Source organism: Barbus barbus (genome assembly GCF_936440315.1).
Source record: "Barbus barbus genome assembly, chromosome: 40".
NCBI classification, from domain to species: domain Eukaryota; kingdom Metazoa; phylum Chordata; class Actinopteri; order Cypriniformes; family Cyprinidae; genus Barbus; species Barbus barbus.
The window spans coordinates 17427258-17445465 of NC_136718.1; the positions used below are offsets into that span (position 1 = coordinate 17427258).

The 18208-nt window shown below is 36.8% G+C and overlaps 1 protein-coding gene across 4 annotated transcripts in view; it reads right to left on the bottom strand.

Annotated features, from left to right (window-relative positions):
- Positions 1-17349, bottom strand: part of clstn1 (calsyntenin 1) — a 46731-nt gene extending 29382 nt beyond the window's left edge. For 2 of the 4 annotated variants that reach the window (XM_079401102.1, XM_079401100.1), the window contains exon 1: positions 17052-17345. In XM_079401102.1, coding sequence (XP_079257228.1) covers positions 17052-17133 — 82 coding nt within the window. In that variant the 5' untranslated portion in view covers positions 17134-17345. Of the gene's footprint in view, positions 1-17051 lie in introns of all 4 variants that reach the window. The other 2 variants (XM_079401099.1, XM_079401101.1) reach the window with 2 other exon arrangements.
- Positions 17350-18208: the final 859 nt, after the last annotated feature.

The following is an 18208-nucleotide window of genomic DNA, read 5'->3' on the forward strand; positions in this document are numbered from 1 at the left end:
AGCAGCAGCGGTGTCTGGACGCAGAGGTTGATGTGAAGGGCAGATTGCTCTCTTCAACGGCTGATCAGTGCCTGTACCCGAAATGTGAGTACATCAGCAGTTGCTGGGCGAAAGGGGATACTCCTGCAATGCTGATCTCATTGTGGGAAGACCTGACAGTGAGGCAGCAGCAGGAAGCAGGAGGCCGCAGGGAAACAAAATGAGCTCAGCAGACTGATGTCGTCAACTGCGGGGTCCATCACGAGGCTGTCTGACTGAATCAGCTGTTGAGAAACACACCTTTCAAAACATAGCTCTTCAGTGAGCACTGATCTTATAAAGCAGTTATGGTATTGGATACTAATTGAACAATACAGTACACAATTTAGTATGAGCTATAATGCAAAATACCTGTTCACTAGTTGCTGTGCATATTGGTTATTTTTCCATGTCAGGGACTAGATCTACTAACTGTACCAAAGTATAGAATTTGAGTAAAATACACAAATTACATTACATAATAAAAATTTAAAGTACACAATTCTCATGAAAATCATTATTACTTATTTATATTTTTAAATAGCTTTTTTTATATTAATAAATCTCTTTGTTTTTGTCATTTATTTTAAAAGTAATTTTACTGCATACCTAAAAAAAATACATTTGCATCTGCATGTCATGAAGGTGAGAAAATGATACAATTTTCACTGATAGCCACTGATAATATCAACTCAAAAGTAAAGAGATTCACCCAAAAAGACAACATTTTGGTCATTTAATCTCACCTTCATGACGTTGAATATTTTGAAACTGTATATTTTTATGTATGCATTAAAATGAATGACATTAAAAATATATGACAACAAAAAAAAGACGAAAATTAAAAACATACAATAAATAAGTAATTATTCTTATTTAATATTTTTATTATGTGGTAAATACATTTACTTTAATTCTGTACTTTGATACTGCTAATATTGTTAGCTACTATAGGAAAAATGTGTTTCTTATCACTAATAAATCACTTTGAATAAAAACCACCTGCTAAATGAATAAATGTAAACGTCTGTAGATATATGAAAATATACAAAGACTAAAAAATATCTTCCGTCAGCTCATCACTCAAGCCAAACACTAAATCTATAACTCTTACACTAAATCTATGTCGCTAACAGCTCCCATCCCTTATACTGTTCAGAAAATTGCTGTCTGAAAATATCTGCACGGTGTGCAGAAGCTGGAGCGAAAACGGATGATTTATTGGCTTCAGCGTGGATTCTGTGCACCGGTGTCTTCCGACTCACCCCGCAGGCAGAATCCTGATCAGTGACACTAATTGAAGGATATAACCTCCACAGCAATAACATCATAATGCTCAACTCTGTTCATATTACACGCCAGATCCAATTTCACACCTTCTGGAAAACTGTATGCTTGACAGAACTGTCGCTTCATTTTCATGTTTCTTTACCCTATTAATTTTCAGCTGCAATACATTTGAGATTTAAAACTGCGCACGGTTCAAGAACTGACAATTGTACATGTCTATCAAAGCTACAAACACATGATGCATGAGTCTAACGCTGTACCCAGTACAAAGAGAGCTGGGAGGAAGTCCAGGACTTGGTATTGCCTGTGAAATTTGTGATCTGGCTCATAAATCGTCTGAGCAAAGTGGGTTCACGTGACCTAAGGGTACTGCTGCTGCTGCTTGTTGTCTGTGGACAGATTGTCAGACCAGACTATCCTGATAATCTGCTTTAAAATCCTAGGTTTATAAAACCTTAAGAGCCGAGGTAAGTCACATGCTTAAAGGGCAAACTGGGACATAATGCTACTAATAAAGAGAACAAGACCAGAGCATAAACATTGTTTTCCTCACTTATGTGTGATTTTTATTTTTTTTTAAGAAGTTTCATTACCAAGTACTGTACATCAATTTAACTAACTAGATTCAGAAAAAAATTGTGTGGTTTTTGACACCAAGTTACAACAAGACTACCATTCAAAATGATGTTCTTTAGAACTTTCTATATATCAAAGAATACTGAAGAAAAATGTATTTCCACACAAAAATAAGCAGCATAACTGTTTTCAGCATGGATAATAATAAGAAATGTTTCTTAGCACCAAATCATCATATTAAAATAATTTTTGAAAGATCATGTGACACTGGAGACTGGAGTAATGACGCTGATAATTCAGGAATAACTGAATAAATACATTACATTTTAAAATACATTACAACATAAAACAGTTATTTTAATTTGCAATAATATTTCACAGTAGGGGTGGGCGATATGGAAAAAATATCATATCACGATTTTTTTTAGAAATGTCACGATTAACGATTTTATCACGATTCTTTGTCATTGGCATTACAGCCAATCTAGAAAGACAAAGCCTTTCAAGGTAAAAAAAAAAAAAAAAACTTCATTCCTAGTATCAAAGTCAATGTAGACCAGCAACTATTTGGTTACCCTCATTCTTCAAAATATCTTATTTTGGATAGAGGTTTGGGACAACATGTGAGTGAGTAAATAATGACAGAAATTAAATTTTAGGGTGAACTATCCCTTTAATGACAGTCGACAGCATGTTTAGTGTCCTGTTCCTTTAAGAGCTGCACGCATCTAATATACAGGCACGCATCTGTTTCTCTCTTAACGATTTACTTTTATTTTAGAGATAACTAACTCAGTCTGTATGTAAACCTTGTGTGTTTTGACAGTATTAGCGCAAAAAATAAGTTAGTTGAGTAATCAGGCGCTGTTAGACAGGCGTTTTAGTGCGCGTGCTTCAGGTGTATGCGCTCAGAACAAGTGCACGTCAGACCAGCGCGCGAATGAAACATTTAACCAGCAAGGCTTGTGTGCAAATAATGTACTTTTGCGATCGCGAATAAGTGCAGTGTCCTGTCTGAGTAACTCTACTGCTGTATGTCGTGTTGTACAGTACATAGAGAAGGAGGCGCCAGAATTGTATTTGATATAATGTGTGCTGTAGCACGATACTACGATATTTCTTCAAAAGCAGATCGTGGAGACATTTTTATCGTCCACGATCAAAAATCGACATAATCGCACAGTTTATATTGTATTTTTGAACCAATAAATCCTGCTTTGGAAAGCATAAGAGACTTCTTTCTAAAACATTAAAACATCTTAACCTCCATTTGAACAGTAAAGTCTTTTTGAAATATTGTATATTGAATGTCGAATGGAAACACCAAAATATTAAATTACCAAAATAAGAATTTTTTTAAATATATACACTCACAAGCTATGACAAGTCATGCGACTATAAATCACTCAGAGAAAAAAATATGTTATTTTGATCATTCTGAAATGTAGAATCCAAAACCTGTCATCTGCCAACTATGAACAAACAAAGCACACTAAAGTGTTTGTAATTTATTATATTTGATAACAAAAGAGCCACAGTGACTACAACATAGTACAGGTGCATCTCAAAAAATTTGAATATCGTGAAAAACTGCATTTTTTTGGAACTTATTTCAAAAAGTGAAACTTTCATATGTATTTTAGATTCATTACATGTAAAGACATTTCAAAAGTTTTTTTTGTTTTAATTTTGATTATTAGAGCTTACAGCTCATGAAAATCAAAATCCAGTATCTCAAAATATTAGAATTTTTCCTAAGATCAATCAAAAAAAGGATTTGCAAAGCAGAAAAGTTCAAGTTCTTTAAAGTATGTTCATTTACGCACTCGATACTTTGTCAGGGCTCCTTTAGCACAAACTCCAGAGTCCAGCATCAGTGAGGAATGGCATGGAAGCGATCAGCCTGTGGCTCTGCTGAGGCACTATTGAGTCTTCAGCTCGTCTGGATTGTTGGATCAACTGTTTCTCATCTTTCTCTTGAAAATATAGCATAGATTTCATATGGGGTTCAGGTCAGGCATGTTGGATGGCCAATCAAGCACAGTAATATCATGGTCAGCAAACCACTTGGAAGTGGTTTTGGCAATGCGAGCAGGTGCTATAGTCCTGCTGGAAAAGCAAATCAGCATCTCCATAAAGCTTGTCAGCAGATGGAAGCATAAAGTGCTCCAAAATCTCCTGGTAGACGGCTGCATTGACTCTGGACTTGATAAAACACAATAGACCAACACCAGCCGACGTCATGGCACCCCAAATCATCATTGACTGTGGAAACTTCAAACTGGACTTCAAGCAGCTTGGGTTCTGTGCCTCTCCAGTCTTCCCCCAGACTCCAGACATTGCTTTCCGAATAAAATGCAAAATTTTAATTTATCTGAAAAGAGGACTTTGGACCACTGAGCAACAGTCCAGGGCCCGTATTCCTAAAGATTCTAAGAATGCATTTAGAGAGCTCCTAATTTAGCTTAATTTCTTAGCTTAAGTCTTATCAGTCTTTTATCTTAGTGAGGAGGCGGGGCTAACCCCATTGCTAGCTATGACAGTCTTTTGAAGACTATGATTGGTTTGTTGTCCAAGAAGGAAATAAAAGAGTGCTTTTAAGAGTAGGGTTTATTAAAAGCCTTCACTTGTAATTTTTCCTGTTTTACCGTACTCCCTCTCTCTCTCTCTCTCTCACACACACATTATATATGTATATATATTCTTTATTTTTTATTTACCATGCTGTCATACTTAACGTATTTTATAGGAAATTAACAGCGACACAATAAGGTTCTGAAAGTGCTGTCAGGTACAGACCCAAATCATCGCTGCTGCATAGTTGCATTTTTCCAGTTGCCAAATATGTTAATGTAGTTAATGTAGTGATTTCTGGCGCTATGGCATTTCTGCGCGGTGTCGGGATGTTAGCGTGTCTCAAATAAGACCGGTCACAAACATGATCCCTGCACGAGCTAATGTGTAGCGTCTTATCAACTCACTGTTATGCATTGTGTGCAACACATTTCTTCTCCCTCTTCATGTTTCATCCATTTTCTCCACTGCTAAAGAAACTCTTAAGCCTCTTAAAAGTCCTCGTTCGTACTCCTAACAATTTTGGACCTTAAGACCTCTTTTAAGGGTTAAGATGCTTTCTGAATTACTTTTCTTTACTAGGATCTTTTCTTTAATTGTAAGAGGAAACACCCACATTTCTAAGAATTTTCTTAGAATTTTGTTACTAGGAGCAACTCTTAGCACTAAGGTCACTCTTAGCACCGTATTCATTTTTCATGAATACGGGCCCAGTTCTTTTTCTCCTTAGCCCAGGTAAGATGCTTCTGACGTTGTTTCTGTTTCAGAAGTGGCTTGGGTAGCCCTTTTCCTGAAGACGTCTGAGCGTGGTGACTCTTGATGCACTGACTCCAGCTTCAATCCATGTTTGAATCAGCTTTGCTTGACAGTATTCTCAAGATTGCAGTCATCCCTGTTGCTTGTGCACCTTTTCCTACCCAAATTCTTCCTTCCAGTCAACTTTGCATTTAATATGCTTTGATACAGCACTCTGTGAACAGCCACTCCTTTCAGTAATGACCTTCTGTGACTTACCCTCTTTGTGGAGGGGGTCAATAGCCCCTTTCACACAGAGATTCCGGAAAATACACGGGTAATGTGTTCCGGCAAATGTTCCCGGATCGTTAGATTTTGGTTCATTCATTTCTGCCAGTGATTTTCCAGAATCTGTGCGTGCGTTCACACACAACCCGTAAAGACACGTGACATTTCATGTGACGTGTATAATGCGCCGCGCACCATTTCACTAAACTGGCGAACGAAAAAAATAAAAACTAAACTGGCGAACGATTTCAGCTTCAGAGCAGATAGTGAGGAGCTCCGATCGCTGCTTCATTCCAGTTTACACAATTTTTGTTGTGTGAATGTTGATCTGCCTTCAAAACACCTAGTAAAAGAGTCGCATGATAAAGCGCGTCATCAGCCTTTACGGCATTGATCCGGCATTTGTTCACACAGCGCTCGTTCCGGGACTGAACCCGGCAATGTTACTAGTTCTGTGTGAACGTGGTTGCGCTCACACAGGAGGCACTCTGGCAATTTTCAGGGACCAACGTGCAGTGTGAAAGGGGCTAATGATTGTCTTCTGGACCATTGCGAAGTCAGCAGTCTTCCCTATTATTGTGGTTTCAAAGAACAAGAGATACTCTGAATTTATACTGTAGAGATGGTCGTTTAATGAAACTCAAATATAAATATTCTAACATATTGAGATACTGGATTTTGACTTTTATGAGCTGTAAGCTCTAATAATCAAAATTAAAACAATTTTTTTTTAAATGTCTTACTTTACATGTTATGAATGTAAAATATATATGAAAGTTTGAAAGTGGCTACAATGTACATTTCTTTTTTGTGTTTCCCTGAAAGTTATGTTGTTGTTTTTCTTTTAAACACATGGGATGGAAACCGATAATCACATTTTTCTGATAATTCAAATTTGTGAATTGAATAGAAACATCTTTTTTTTTTATTATGGACCATAAATATGGCTCTGGCTCCTCAGTACGGCTGCTCGGAAACAACACTATTTGAAAATGCCTTAAGCCTCACTAAGTAATAGAAAGTAAATCAAAGCAACAACATGGGACATTTGTAGCTGATTGGTCAAACACTCGAGGTTAATCTGGGTTTACACCAACAAACAACTGTTTGTACTCACAAACCCTTCTGCTGTAGAACAAATATACTGATAATACAGTTATCATCAGAGATACTCATCACCAAAAACCTGTTCACAAACAGGCAACAAAGTGTAAATTATAGGGATGCTCCATGGACAACCAGACAATTTAATGAACTAGTCTTTTTTCTGAAATGTTTTGGTACATCTCAATGAGGGTCCTTGAGACCTCTTGGAGCGCGTTCAGCCATGGCATTGATCCCAGCAAGAGAAAACGACTAAACACAGCAGCCAAACACCTGCTAAACACTGGCCACACTCCCACACACTCATATAACATATGGCACACGCATCACTCCTTCTCTTACCAAAAACACATTTACCAATCAAACGGCAATTATTTTCTTCTTTAAACTTCTTTGAAGCCCTTAATGAACCATTAAAAACAGCTTATGTTTGAAAAGCCCACACTGGTGTCTGGTGTGCATCATTATAAACTGAACGAGCGGGTATCAAAGAGGAAGGGCTGCTTACCAGGCTACTGGAGAATGAATCTGATTACTGAAGGAGCTCTGATGTGGTTGATATCATTTCTGAGCGCCCTGCGGCTCTGGCACAAGGCAAGCGTTTGGGACTGCAGGCAGCCACTTGGCTGTTTTTACATCCTTTTTGGATTGAAGCACTTTAGATCCTTGCACAGCAGCAATACAATGCAACTGTTGCGACAAAAGTAACGGATAGAACTGTTTGATAAATAGGCTACAATGATGACAACACACCAACAATACGATTTCATAATGACAGCAGTCGAACAGTGGAGTGTCGAGACAAGTGGTTAAAGGCTACAGGTCGCTATAGATGGAAACATACTCCGTTTTGTCGATGTCTGAAGAGGTTGTTACAGCATAGAGTTTTATCCATGAAAGCTATGCAAATCAATGTTATGTAACTGGTGCATTAGAGCAATACTGACACTTGAGCACAGTGGAGTAAATATGTACTCAGATCACCGTTCAATCCATTTTCATTCAGAATGTTTTTAGCGTGCTGTTGATGAATCATAGTAAAATCTTTATTTGCAGTCTAAACAACATTTACTTGAAGTTTTTTTGAAAGCTAAAGCACATTGGAAAAGAAAAGAAAGAATAGAACAGAATAGAAATATTATTATATGTCAAAGTGATTAAAGTTCATTTTTGATTATTAAAGTAAATAATAATAAAAGGGAACAAGTATTTACAAGTAAATGGGGTCGAAAGAATATTTTATTTCAAACACATTTAACATTTATTATAATATAATAAAATATTGGAATATAATATAAAATAATGTAATGTAATAGAATAGAATAAAATAGAATAATGATATTTGTCAGAGTGGTTAAAGTTCATTTTTGGATGTTAAAGTTAATATTACACATCCTTTATTATTATTATTATTATTATTATTAATAACATTATTAATTAATAATATAATAATACATGGTTTTGAAAGAGCATACGATTATTATTAATATTTCATTAAACATTAATAATATTTAAAAAAAAATTGCTTATCTCCAAAAATTAACTTATATCAACTTTAACATAATACATTAAAGTTGATAAGTTAATTTTGTACATTAAAGTTAACAACAATTATATCAGTTGTTTTAAAACTCCACTGGGTGACATCAGAATTCTAGCACATAAATTACCCTTTACCTTCACCAATTTACAAAACATGATCATTAGAGCAAGAGCACCTACTTTTAACAATCGTAGACAATAATATTTGTATTCGACACGCACAACCGTTTGCCACCATCAATTCTCTAGATTACAGTCATTTGGATAATATCCGCAAATTAAGCCATTTAGCCATAATCAAATCTTTTGAATGCTAGCAGGCACAAATTAGAGGCTAATGATGCAGCAGAGTGAGGAAACACAGTTGGCCTGGAGCTGCCTCCATCCCAGCAGCACCCAAGTTTAGGAGATCTCAGATAAATACTAAAGAACCTCAGACTAACCGGGTCCTGTGTGTGTGTGTGTGTGTGTGTGTGTGTGTGTGTGTGGGTGTTTTTTGCATGTATGTCTAAAGGGATAAATAAACCCTGTATGTCACACTAAAGCAGAAGCATCCAGAACAAGCCAGAGGCTTTATATCCAAACACATTCCAAGCTACATATTGCAGTTGGCAAGCAGAGAATCGCCTAGTCACAGTCTTTTACATGCTTTATCTAGCACAGCCATCCAGTCATATTGCGTCACCGTGACCGGATAGCATGCAGACCATGTGCAGCTATCGCTACGTTATCTGATCGATGACAAATATTATTACAAGGGCTCTGGTCAGACAGCATGTGCCGAGCGATGATGGGGGGTCTAGGTCAGGCACTATTGTGCTATGCCTGGCATGCAATCCTGTTAGCCATCATGTAAACCCACTGACACCTAATCCCATAATGAGATGCTCCTGTTTCATTCACTTACAAGGTCACAGACTTGTACGACTTTACAAAGTACTGTGGTGTGTCACATATGCTCGAGCAAAAGTTTACAGTAAGACGGCTGTAAGAACGCACCGCTGACGTACGCTCACTCACAATAGATCATTTCGATTTCTCACTTTTTTGGAAAAAGATTCACATTGTTATTGAGACATATTTCAACATTTTAATAGACATTTTTTTTGGGAAAGGTCCAGCCAAAGGATAAAATTCAGCTTTGCCATTACAGGAATACATTTTATTTTAAAATGCATCAAAATAGAAAATAGTTATTTTAAATTGTAATAGTATTTCACAATATTTGTATTTTTTATTTAATTTTTTTATTAAATAACCGTTGAATGGTAGTGAACACTTAGAAAATACTAATGAAAAATGTCAAGAATAAAAAATTGTTATTTGATTAAAAATTAAATCAAATTACATACAACCGGTGCTAATTAAACTAATTAAACCCAATAAATTGCATTTATCAATATTTGTCAAGAAAACTCAGTAGCACTTTATTGTAAGGTCCAATTCTCGCTATTAACAAACCATTAACTGCAACTTTTGCCTCAAACTCCTAATTTTCTGCTTATTAATGGTTAGTAAGGTAGTTGTTAACTTGACATATTGACTATGACTTTATGACTTGTTAGGTAGGATTAGGGATGTAGAATATGGTCATGCAGAATATGTGCTTCATAAATACTAATAAACAGCCAATATGTTCATAATTGGTATGCTAATAAGCAACTAGTTAATAGTGAGAACTGGTCCCTATAGTGGGTAACACTTTAGAATAGGGAACACTTATTCACTATTAACTACGACTTTTCCCCCAATAAATTCCTAATTTGCTGCTTATTAATAGTTAGTAAGGTAGTTGTTAAGTTTAGGTATTGGGTAGGATTAGGGATGTAGAATAAGGTCATGTAGAATAAGGCATTATTATGTGCTTAATTTGTACTAATAAATGGCTAATATTCTAGTAATATGCATGCTAATAAGCAACTAGTTAAGAGACCCTAAAATACATTATTATGAATGACGAAAACATAATAGACATTCAAAACAGTGGCTTTAGATTTGAGTAAATATACTGTTCACATCGATATCATTGAACACAAGCCTATTTTCCTTTGCAGTTGCTAAAAATTTAATTATACGGATATTGTGGCAGATTTGAGAATATGACTTTTTGGGTGGTGGCACTCCAAAGGAAACCACTTTTTCCTGTAATTCTGCACACATACATTACTCTACAGGGCTAACAACCATCTTCTTCAGTAATGGCCAACGGAAGCAATTAATTAGCTGTTGGCTCAGTAATCCATGAGAAACTGTTTCTATTGCAGTCGAGCATAAAGCAATTAAGCAACATACTTTGTTCAGCCTAATTTTGACCATTGACACGGGGGTTGGGGGCATGCTGGTGAATGGGCGTCTTAAAATGGCGAGCGAGACAGTGATATTCTTGAAGCTCTGCATTAAACCGTCAGACCTCCGAAACAATAGCAGAGAGTGAATGTGTGTTTGTAGCATTATGATTTGATTGATGAGGGGAGGCCAAAGGTTATGGTGTCAGCCATGCTTGTTCATCCATCTGCTAGAATCCCTCAAGCTCTGTAAAGACAGAACAGCCTGAACGCGCATATATATATATATATATATATATATATATATATATATATATATATATATATATATATATATATATATATATATATATATATATATATATATGGCAACTGAGAAACAAAACCACATATAAGCCAAAATAATATCCACTTCAGACAGTTAGAAATATCAATTTCCAAATTTTTCCTCACTTCATCTGAAAGATCTTCAACACGTGCTTCCTCCTGTGTCCTGTATGCTTACAAGATCTTTAAATGGTTTAACAAGGGGTGGCTATTTCCGGTCAGTATGGCCCAGAAACCTTTTCATGACAGTGATTACACCCAGAGTGCGATCTACTGCAGCCTTTGTCAATTAACACCACAGACTCCTCCGTTCTCACCCGAGTTGTCACAGAGCACACAGCTGCTTCACAATTCAAGGTCTATCGGTGGTAGTAAAAGATAACTACTGATCTACACCTCGGCAGACTTGAAAATGGATTGGCTTTCACACTTGATGGAATTGCAGTTACTTCTGAAAGAGGCTCAAAAAACAGCTTTCTTTTTGAAGCTTCATCTGAAATTTGTTGCCGTGGTTTGACGTCTTTGCTGAGCAGACCCCATTCTCATGTGAATAATGCAGGACAACGGGCCATCCGAAGATCTCAATACAATGGCCTGCCAGGATACAAATCACTCAACGACTGAAACGACACCAACAGAACAACTGAGACGGCGTTTTCAAACATGAATACACAAATCATGAAGGCAGAATCCCAAAATTCAATACAGGCTTCCAGAGTCCAGACCAAAAAAAAAACTAAACCTAAAATGTTACATTTAGGAGCCAAACTACTTTTCAGCTGAAAATTTATCAAATTTATTAAAAAAAATGACTGTTGAATAAAGTCATTATTGTTGTGTACAAAATGTATTCTCATAGTTTCATAAAATTAAGGTTGAACTGATGTCACATGGACATTTTTAACGAGGTCCTTACTACCTTTCTGGGCCTTAAACGTGTCAGTTGTGTTGCTGTCCACGCAGGGTCAGAAAACACTCAAATTTCATCAAAAATATCTTAATTTGTGTCCCGAAGATGAAAGAAGGTCTTACGGGAACGACATGAGGGTGAGTAATAAATGACAGAATTTTCATTTTTGTGTGAACTATCCCTTGAAACAAATTGATCTAAATTGGACAACCACTTAAATGTCTGCACACAAATTATAAAATGGCACTACAACCTGTTAAAATGGGCTTCATCAGTCAGGGAATCGATAGTTCATTGAGGTTTAAGACCCTGTAGAGAAATGTAAGGGAAATCTCTCAGTATGCAAAGGGTTCATAGCAAAACCAAAGCAGGGGGCCAGTGTGTACTCAAGGAAGTATCTGTTTGTCCACCGGAGCAGTCGCAACAGAACAAGGCCCAGGCGTTTTCGGTGAGGGTGGGGGCAGGGCATGTGAATGGTGCTCAATCACAGCTCAGTATGGAGCGCACAAAGGCCCAGTGAGAGTGAAAGTGAGCCGTAGCCATAAAACACAGAGCTGCTTTTCATGTCTCTGGAGGCCGGGCTGCACAGACCTCTATCCACAGGTAACACCTACTCTCTGGTTACCTGTTCCCATGAAGCAGTGGTGCTGACGCGATGAGGCACAGAATAGCAGAGGGACGCATTTATCAGGCTAAACAAAGAGCACAAACCGTGACAGACACTGGATGGATGGGCTCTCTTCAGAGCACTCAGCGTGTGGACTGGGTTGACCTGAAATGTAAGCAGGTAATATTGTTATGGGTTGGGTTACTGTCCAAATAGGTTTCAATAGGGTCTACATTAAGGTCACAGTATTAAAGCACTGAGGAATGCTCTTTAATCTTTTGTTCCGTTTCTTCCCGAGTGATCAAGAAAAAGATTTATCTTTAAACCTTGAATAGTATCCATATACAGCTGAAGACATTATTCGTTGGTTATAGTGAGCATCGATAGCAAACTTTTCATCCAGTTACAATGGTTAACTAGTTTTTAATTTTCTATTCTTAATATGTATACAGTATATAATAATATAATACAGTAATATACATATGTATCAAATACTATATTTTATAATTAATTATCTATAATGTATATACTAATTACAATTTTAGATTTAATTTATTCAGTCAGTAATTTTTTAAATACATTTTTACTTTTATTCAGCAAGGATGTATTAAATTGACCAAAAGTAACAGTCATTTGTTTTTTATAATGTTACTCAAGCTTTCTATTTTGAATAAATGGTGTTCTTTTAAACTTTCTATTTATTAAATAATAGTGAGAAAATGTATCACGTTCTCCACATAAAAAAGAAAGAATAAAAATGCAGCTTGCGTACAGACATAAATTGCATTTTAAAATATTAAAACAGCAATACAGAATACTGCATTTTACAATACTGTATTTTAATCAAATAAAATTCAGCCTTGGTGACTTTTCAAAAAAAAAAAAAAAAAAAAACGTCTGACCCCAGACTTTTGAATGGTAGTGTAATACTAAAATCCAACAAATTATATATAAAAAAAAATTATGTATACTTTGCACTTTAAGTTAACAACCCCTCTAAGAAACAGGTCTAATTGAGAACAAACGATTCTGAAATGTACAGACTTGCAGTTTAGACCGATTAGTTAAAACAACCAGTCATTCAAACAACCAACCTTCTCATCGATTTCATACATTTTAGCACATCCCTACCCAGTGCTTAGCATAGCACAGAAAAAGCTCTTCCATTACAATAAACAAACACAACACATTTTGGCCAGTATACTTCAAACGCACCATGTTGTTTTAGGAAGATCAACAATAGCAGTCAAGCAGCTACCATACGAGTTAAAGAGACAGACCTAATATTCATTACGTAATGACCTATTCTTGACAGATCACTGACTCAATTCAGCTCGCAAAGAGGCCAATGAAATTATCACTGACTGCCCAGCCGCCACGATGACTAAGGGCTGATTGTCTAAGAGAATTTCTGCCACACTGCCTGCACTAAAATTTTTCCAAAACAGATTCAAGATTTTTATTTGTCACATACACAATTATACAGAGTATAACCAGCAGTGAAATGTAAGATGAGCAATGCGTTGTTATCTATTATGCTTACAAAGTCCTTGGAATTCAAGATTGGTACATAAGTTAAATAAATCTGAGTTGCGTCTAACAGTGGGTGCATTGTGACATGCTTACTGCGGCACGCGGCTCTGAGCTCTCGGCCAAAAGACCCTTTATTTCCCAGAGTACAAATTCCATGAATAAACAGCAAAACATATGACACTTTCAGTTCTCCGTCATTAAACAACTGCAATTCACAGGGCGACGAACACGAAAGAGAAACTAAAATGACCCAAAAACAACCAAGTTTCCATCGGAAAACAAAAGCATGATAATAATTCATAAATGAATGAGCCAAATGCTTTCAAAATACTTCAAATAAATACAAAAAGCCTAAAAGTAATTAAATTCTAACAGCGTGCAACAACAACAGTCCCTGTGCGTTCCCCGCTTCACCTTGAGGAACAATGAGTCCAATACCTCCTCCCGAGAGAAAGTCTGCTCAGCTTATTTTATCCATCCTCAATACTGTGTGTATTCTCTTCCCACTGTTCACTGATTTAATGGGCCCTCTAAAGCCTACATCGAAGCAGAGAGCTGCTAATGGACGTCTAGCTATCTGCAAAACCAACACATCAAAAGTGTTCTAGCTCCTATGGGAAGACTCCTGAGAGATTATCCATCAAGCCATCTGTAAGTTAAGACATTCTGCTACAGGATTCACTTTGCTGAAACAGGCAAAACACTTAACCGGGGGCCACTGGAGTCGAACAAGCAGCTGTTTATACAAAATCTTCTGCAATCTAAAATGTTGTGAACCGCTTAGGGGATCTAACAAGTAGCTATGAAATGAATATCCATCTCTATTTTTCCTGTCTAATCAGACAAATGTTTTATAAAGTTTGTTCCAATCGAACAACCATCTGTCACTAGAAGCCATATTATAGAAATAAATCACTGTTATAAGCTGCAGTAGAAAGTAAGTTTCTCTGGTAACTTTCCAAAGATTTTTTACTGAATCTTTATTATTACATCAGTTAAATAAAAGAAAATCCCTTCAAACCTTTTAAAAAGTAAAATAAACTGAGCACAGCTTGAATTAATGCATTAATTAACTTCTCACCATTCTTCAGAAACAAAAAAATATGGCAGCCTTTAGAGTAGTTTTATATTTAAAGGAGCACTGCGTAAGTTCTGAAATTTCTAATAGTTACTGACACCAGTGGCCGTTAGAGGAACTGCAGCCAGTCTCATGCTTGTTCTCGGTGCGCACTAGATAAGGCTTTTTTTTTTTTTTAAGCTTATGAGGAGTTTCTGTGGGTGTCCGGGTTGTGCTGGAGGCTCGTCGTTTCTTCTGTCCGCAGAGTCCACTTCAAACACTACCGCTAGCGATTGCCGCTGTAGACGAGAACGTGCATGACGTCACATTTTGTGAATTTTCGCGCCAATTTGGACCCGACTCCTCCAGACACAACTGAGCCTACAGGCTGATAGAGGCAACCGTGGTGGACAGTCAAGGTGTCATTCTTCCTATTACATTATGGTTGGCTCATAAATAGACAAATGAAAACTCTATCTTAAAGATTTTTTTGAGTAAAAACCTACACATAGCCCCTTTAAACAGTAAAAATATCCACTAAACGAATGCAATATTACTTAGGAGATCCCTAGATGTCTTGTGATCGTTTGCAGGGGTGTGTAATTTGGTGTGAAGGTGGGATTTTCACTTAACTGATAACAGCAGAGAAGTGAGCAGGTGTGTTTAAACAAAGCTAGTCAAACTCAAAAGAGACCCTGTCAAATGAATCAAGGATAATAAAGTTATCCAAGGCTAATAAACACAGAGTAAGGCATGGTAATAATCTGTGAAGGTGTGAATACATAGACTGTAAAAGAGAGAAAACGGAGGACTTTACTCACCTGTGAATTTTAGACAAATCACAAGTGCTACTCTAAATAGTGACACATTTTTTGTTTGTCAATCAAAATTTTCAGTGATGAAAAGCTAGCAAAATTCACAGATCTAAAGAGTACTTTAGTACAGTAATCGTAATCAGAAGTGCAATACAAATTGTAAGGGACTGTATACAATTATTTGAATTTTGACTCCAACTTATAAAACACGGCAAGACATTTTTAACTGGTGGTGTGCAATGTTCTGAAAAAGTTGTGGATAAATATGATTTTATTTTTTTTAAGAGCAGAAAATGTCTCAAATGATGTATTGTTGAGATCAATGCCTCTGTGTCCAATCAAACTCAACTGTATTTTAATGCAGAGTCTCTAGTCCCTGGTATGGATAATACAAATGCAATATTTGTCCCGATGTCTGGCAAACCACTTTCTGGTTGTCGTTTATGAATTTGCATAGTTTTACTATTCAACTAATGTCATGTTAATATTTTTTTTGCAGTGTATTTTTGTCTATCATAGGCTATATGATAATTAGACAACAAAAAAGTACACTTCATTAGCCCATGTAAACAAACAAACAAACAAACAAACAATGTAAACGTTTGTTAAATATTTTTAAATGGTAAATTTCTTTCATAACACCCACATATTAAGTTTTATACCTTTGTACTTGTACATTTAAGAATAATAAACAAGGTAACTAACTGCACTAAAGGATATTTCTGGAAAGGCAGCGTTTCACAAGCAAATGTTCGCACATCTAGCCGTGTGTGTGTGTGTGTGTGTGTGTGAGACATCGCTGTAATGTCTGCGCGTGCACCTGCAGCGATGTCCTTCAGTCATATTTAGCTGCGTGTGAGCCATTTCAAAGATGAATTTTTCAAACCTGACCACATAGTATTCCCAGAGGATCTGCAATGCGGTCTGCACATCGGTATAACTATACAAACAACTTAGTTATCGGCTGAAAACCACAACCTGCCGTTGAGAATGGAGTAGAAATCAAGCACACGGGTTTGATTCCCAAGCAATGTGATGTTACTCTGAACAAATAGCTGTAGGCTGAAGTCTTGGCCACGGGGTGTTGGCACAGTACACTGTTATGTTAAAGGATTGACACTCAAAAATAGATGTCAAGTGAAGCGGAACCGTTAGGCAGAGTGGACATTTCACAGCTGACAGGCCATTATTTCATGACATCTTTTCAGTATGAGACGGGAAATTAGATTGATTTTTAATAAGATGCGATGTACAACATCCACACACTGATGATTTCAGATCATTGTCAAGAAACCTTACTTACGGGAACATTGATGACCTTTTTTATTATATCTTCTCATAACAGAAAAATACTAATTTACATATTAACATGAGGACATAAAAATCTTACCTTTGGCTGCCTCCACCGCGCATAATAGTCCTAAAAGCAGACCGACTGCAGAAGCGAAAGGTTTCACCCCACGGATCCGCATCCCGTCTTCGTTATAAAAACAGCAAACGATTTAAACAATGTTATTCTGTCTCCTCTCGCCCGGTAAAATCTGATTTAGCTCAGTGTTGCAAAAATATCCAGAGGATGTATATCTCGGATTAGTGCGGTAGGTTTAAGATGGCTGCCGCCACCGCCGTTCAGTCTCTCTCTCGCCGCTCCGCTGCTGCGGTGACGGGCTGACGTCACGACTGTGATTGTGGGAGCGCGAGCCGCCCGCTTTGCCCTTTACACAGTCAACCTCAGAAAGAGACAGAGAGAGGGTGTTCTCCAATCCTTTACTGCTTAATCCACCGTGATTATTATGGTTTAGCTTGTATGAGGGTGTCAGCTTTGCTTCTTTACAACCATCTTTTGACATTTTAATATTATAGTCATTTCTACAATTAGTGTGACAAACAAACTACATAAAAACAATTGTGTTTATTTTTTCTGTTAAAAATGTTGTAACTTGTAAATTGATGCATCAAGATTAAATATGAGTTGTCAAATGGGAAGCTGTTCTTAAAGGTGGGGTATGTCATTTTTCAAAAACGTTTTAAAACTGAGTCAGCCAAGTACCAAAACAAACGTGTAGCCAATCAGCAGTAAGGGGCGTGTCTACTCATGATGTGGAGGAGAGAGCGTTTCCCCTTGATGTCCAAAGTGCCCTTTTGTCAAGGCAATTTTTTTATTATTATTATTATTAAACGCCCTTTTGTGAAGGCCTGCCCAATCTAACTATTAGTAAAATTAATTCATAATAGTTTAGCCGTAAATTAAATTATCCACATGATGACCTTTCACCTGGACAATCCATCACGCCTTTAGGATGCCTTCAATAAAGTCCGTTCTCAGAGTTCTCAGCGGTGTGCTTGTAAACTTATATTATTGAATTATTATTATTTTACGAGAACGGCGTGAAGAGATCATGTTGTTTATATAGCTGTGTGTAGCCTGTGGAAGCATGGTTAGCTGCAGCAAGGGGCTACCATATTTTTGTTCAATGTTTTCCTAATGACAATTTTATGATTGGTTTATAAAGGCTACTACGAACAGCCTCTTACCATATTTTATCA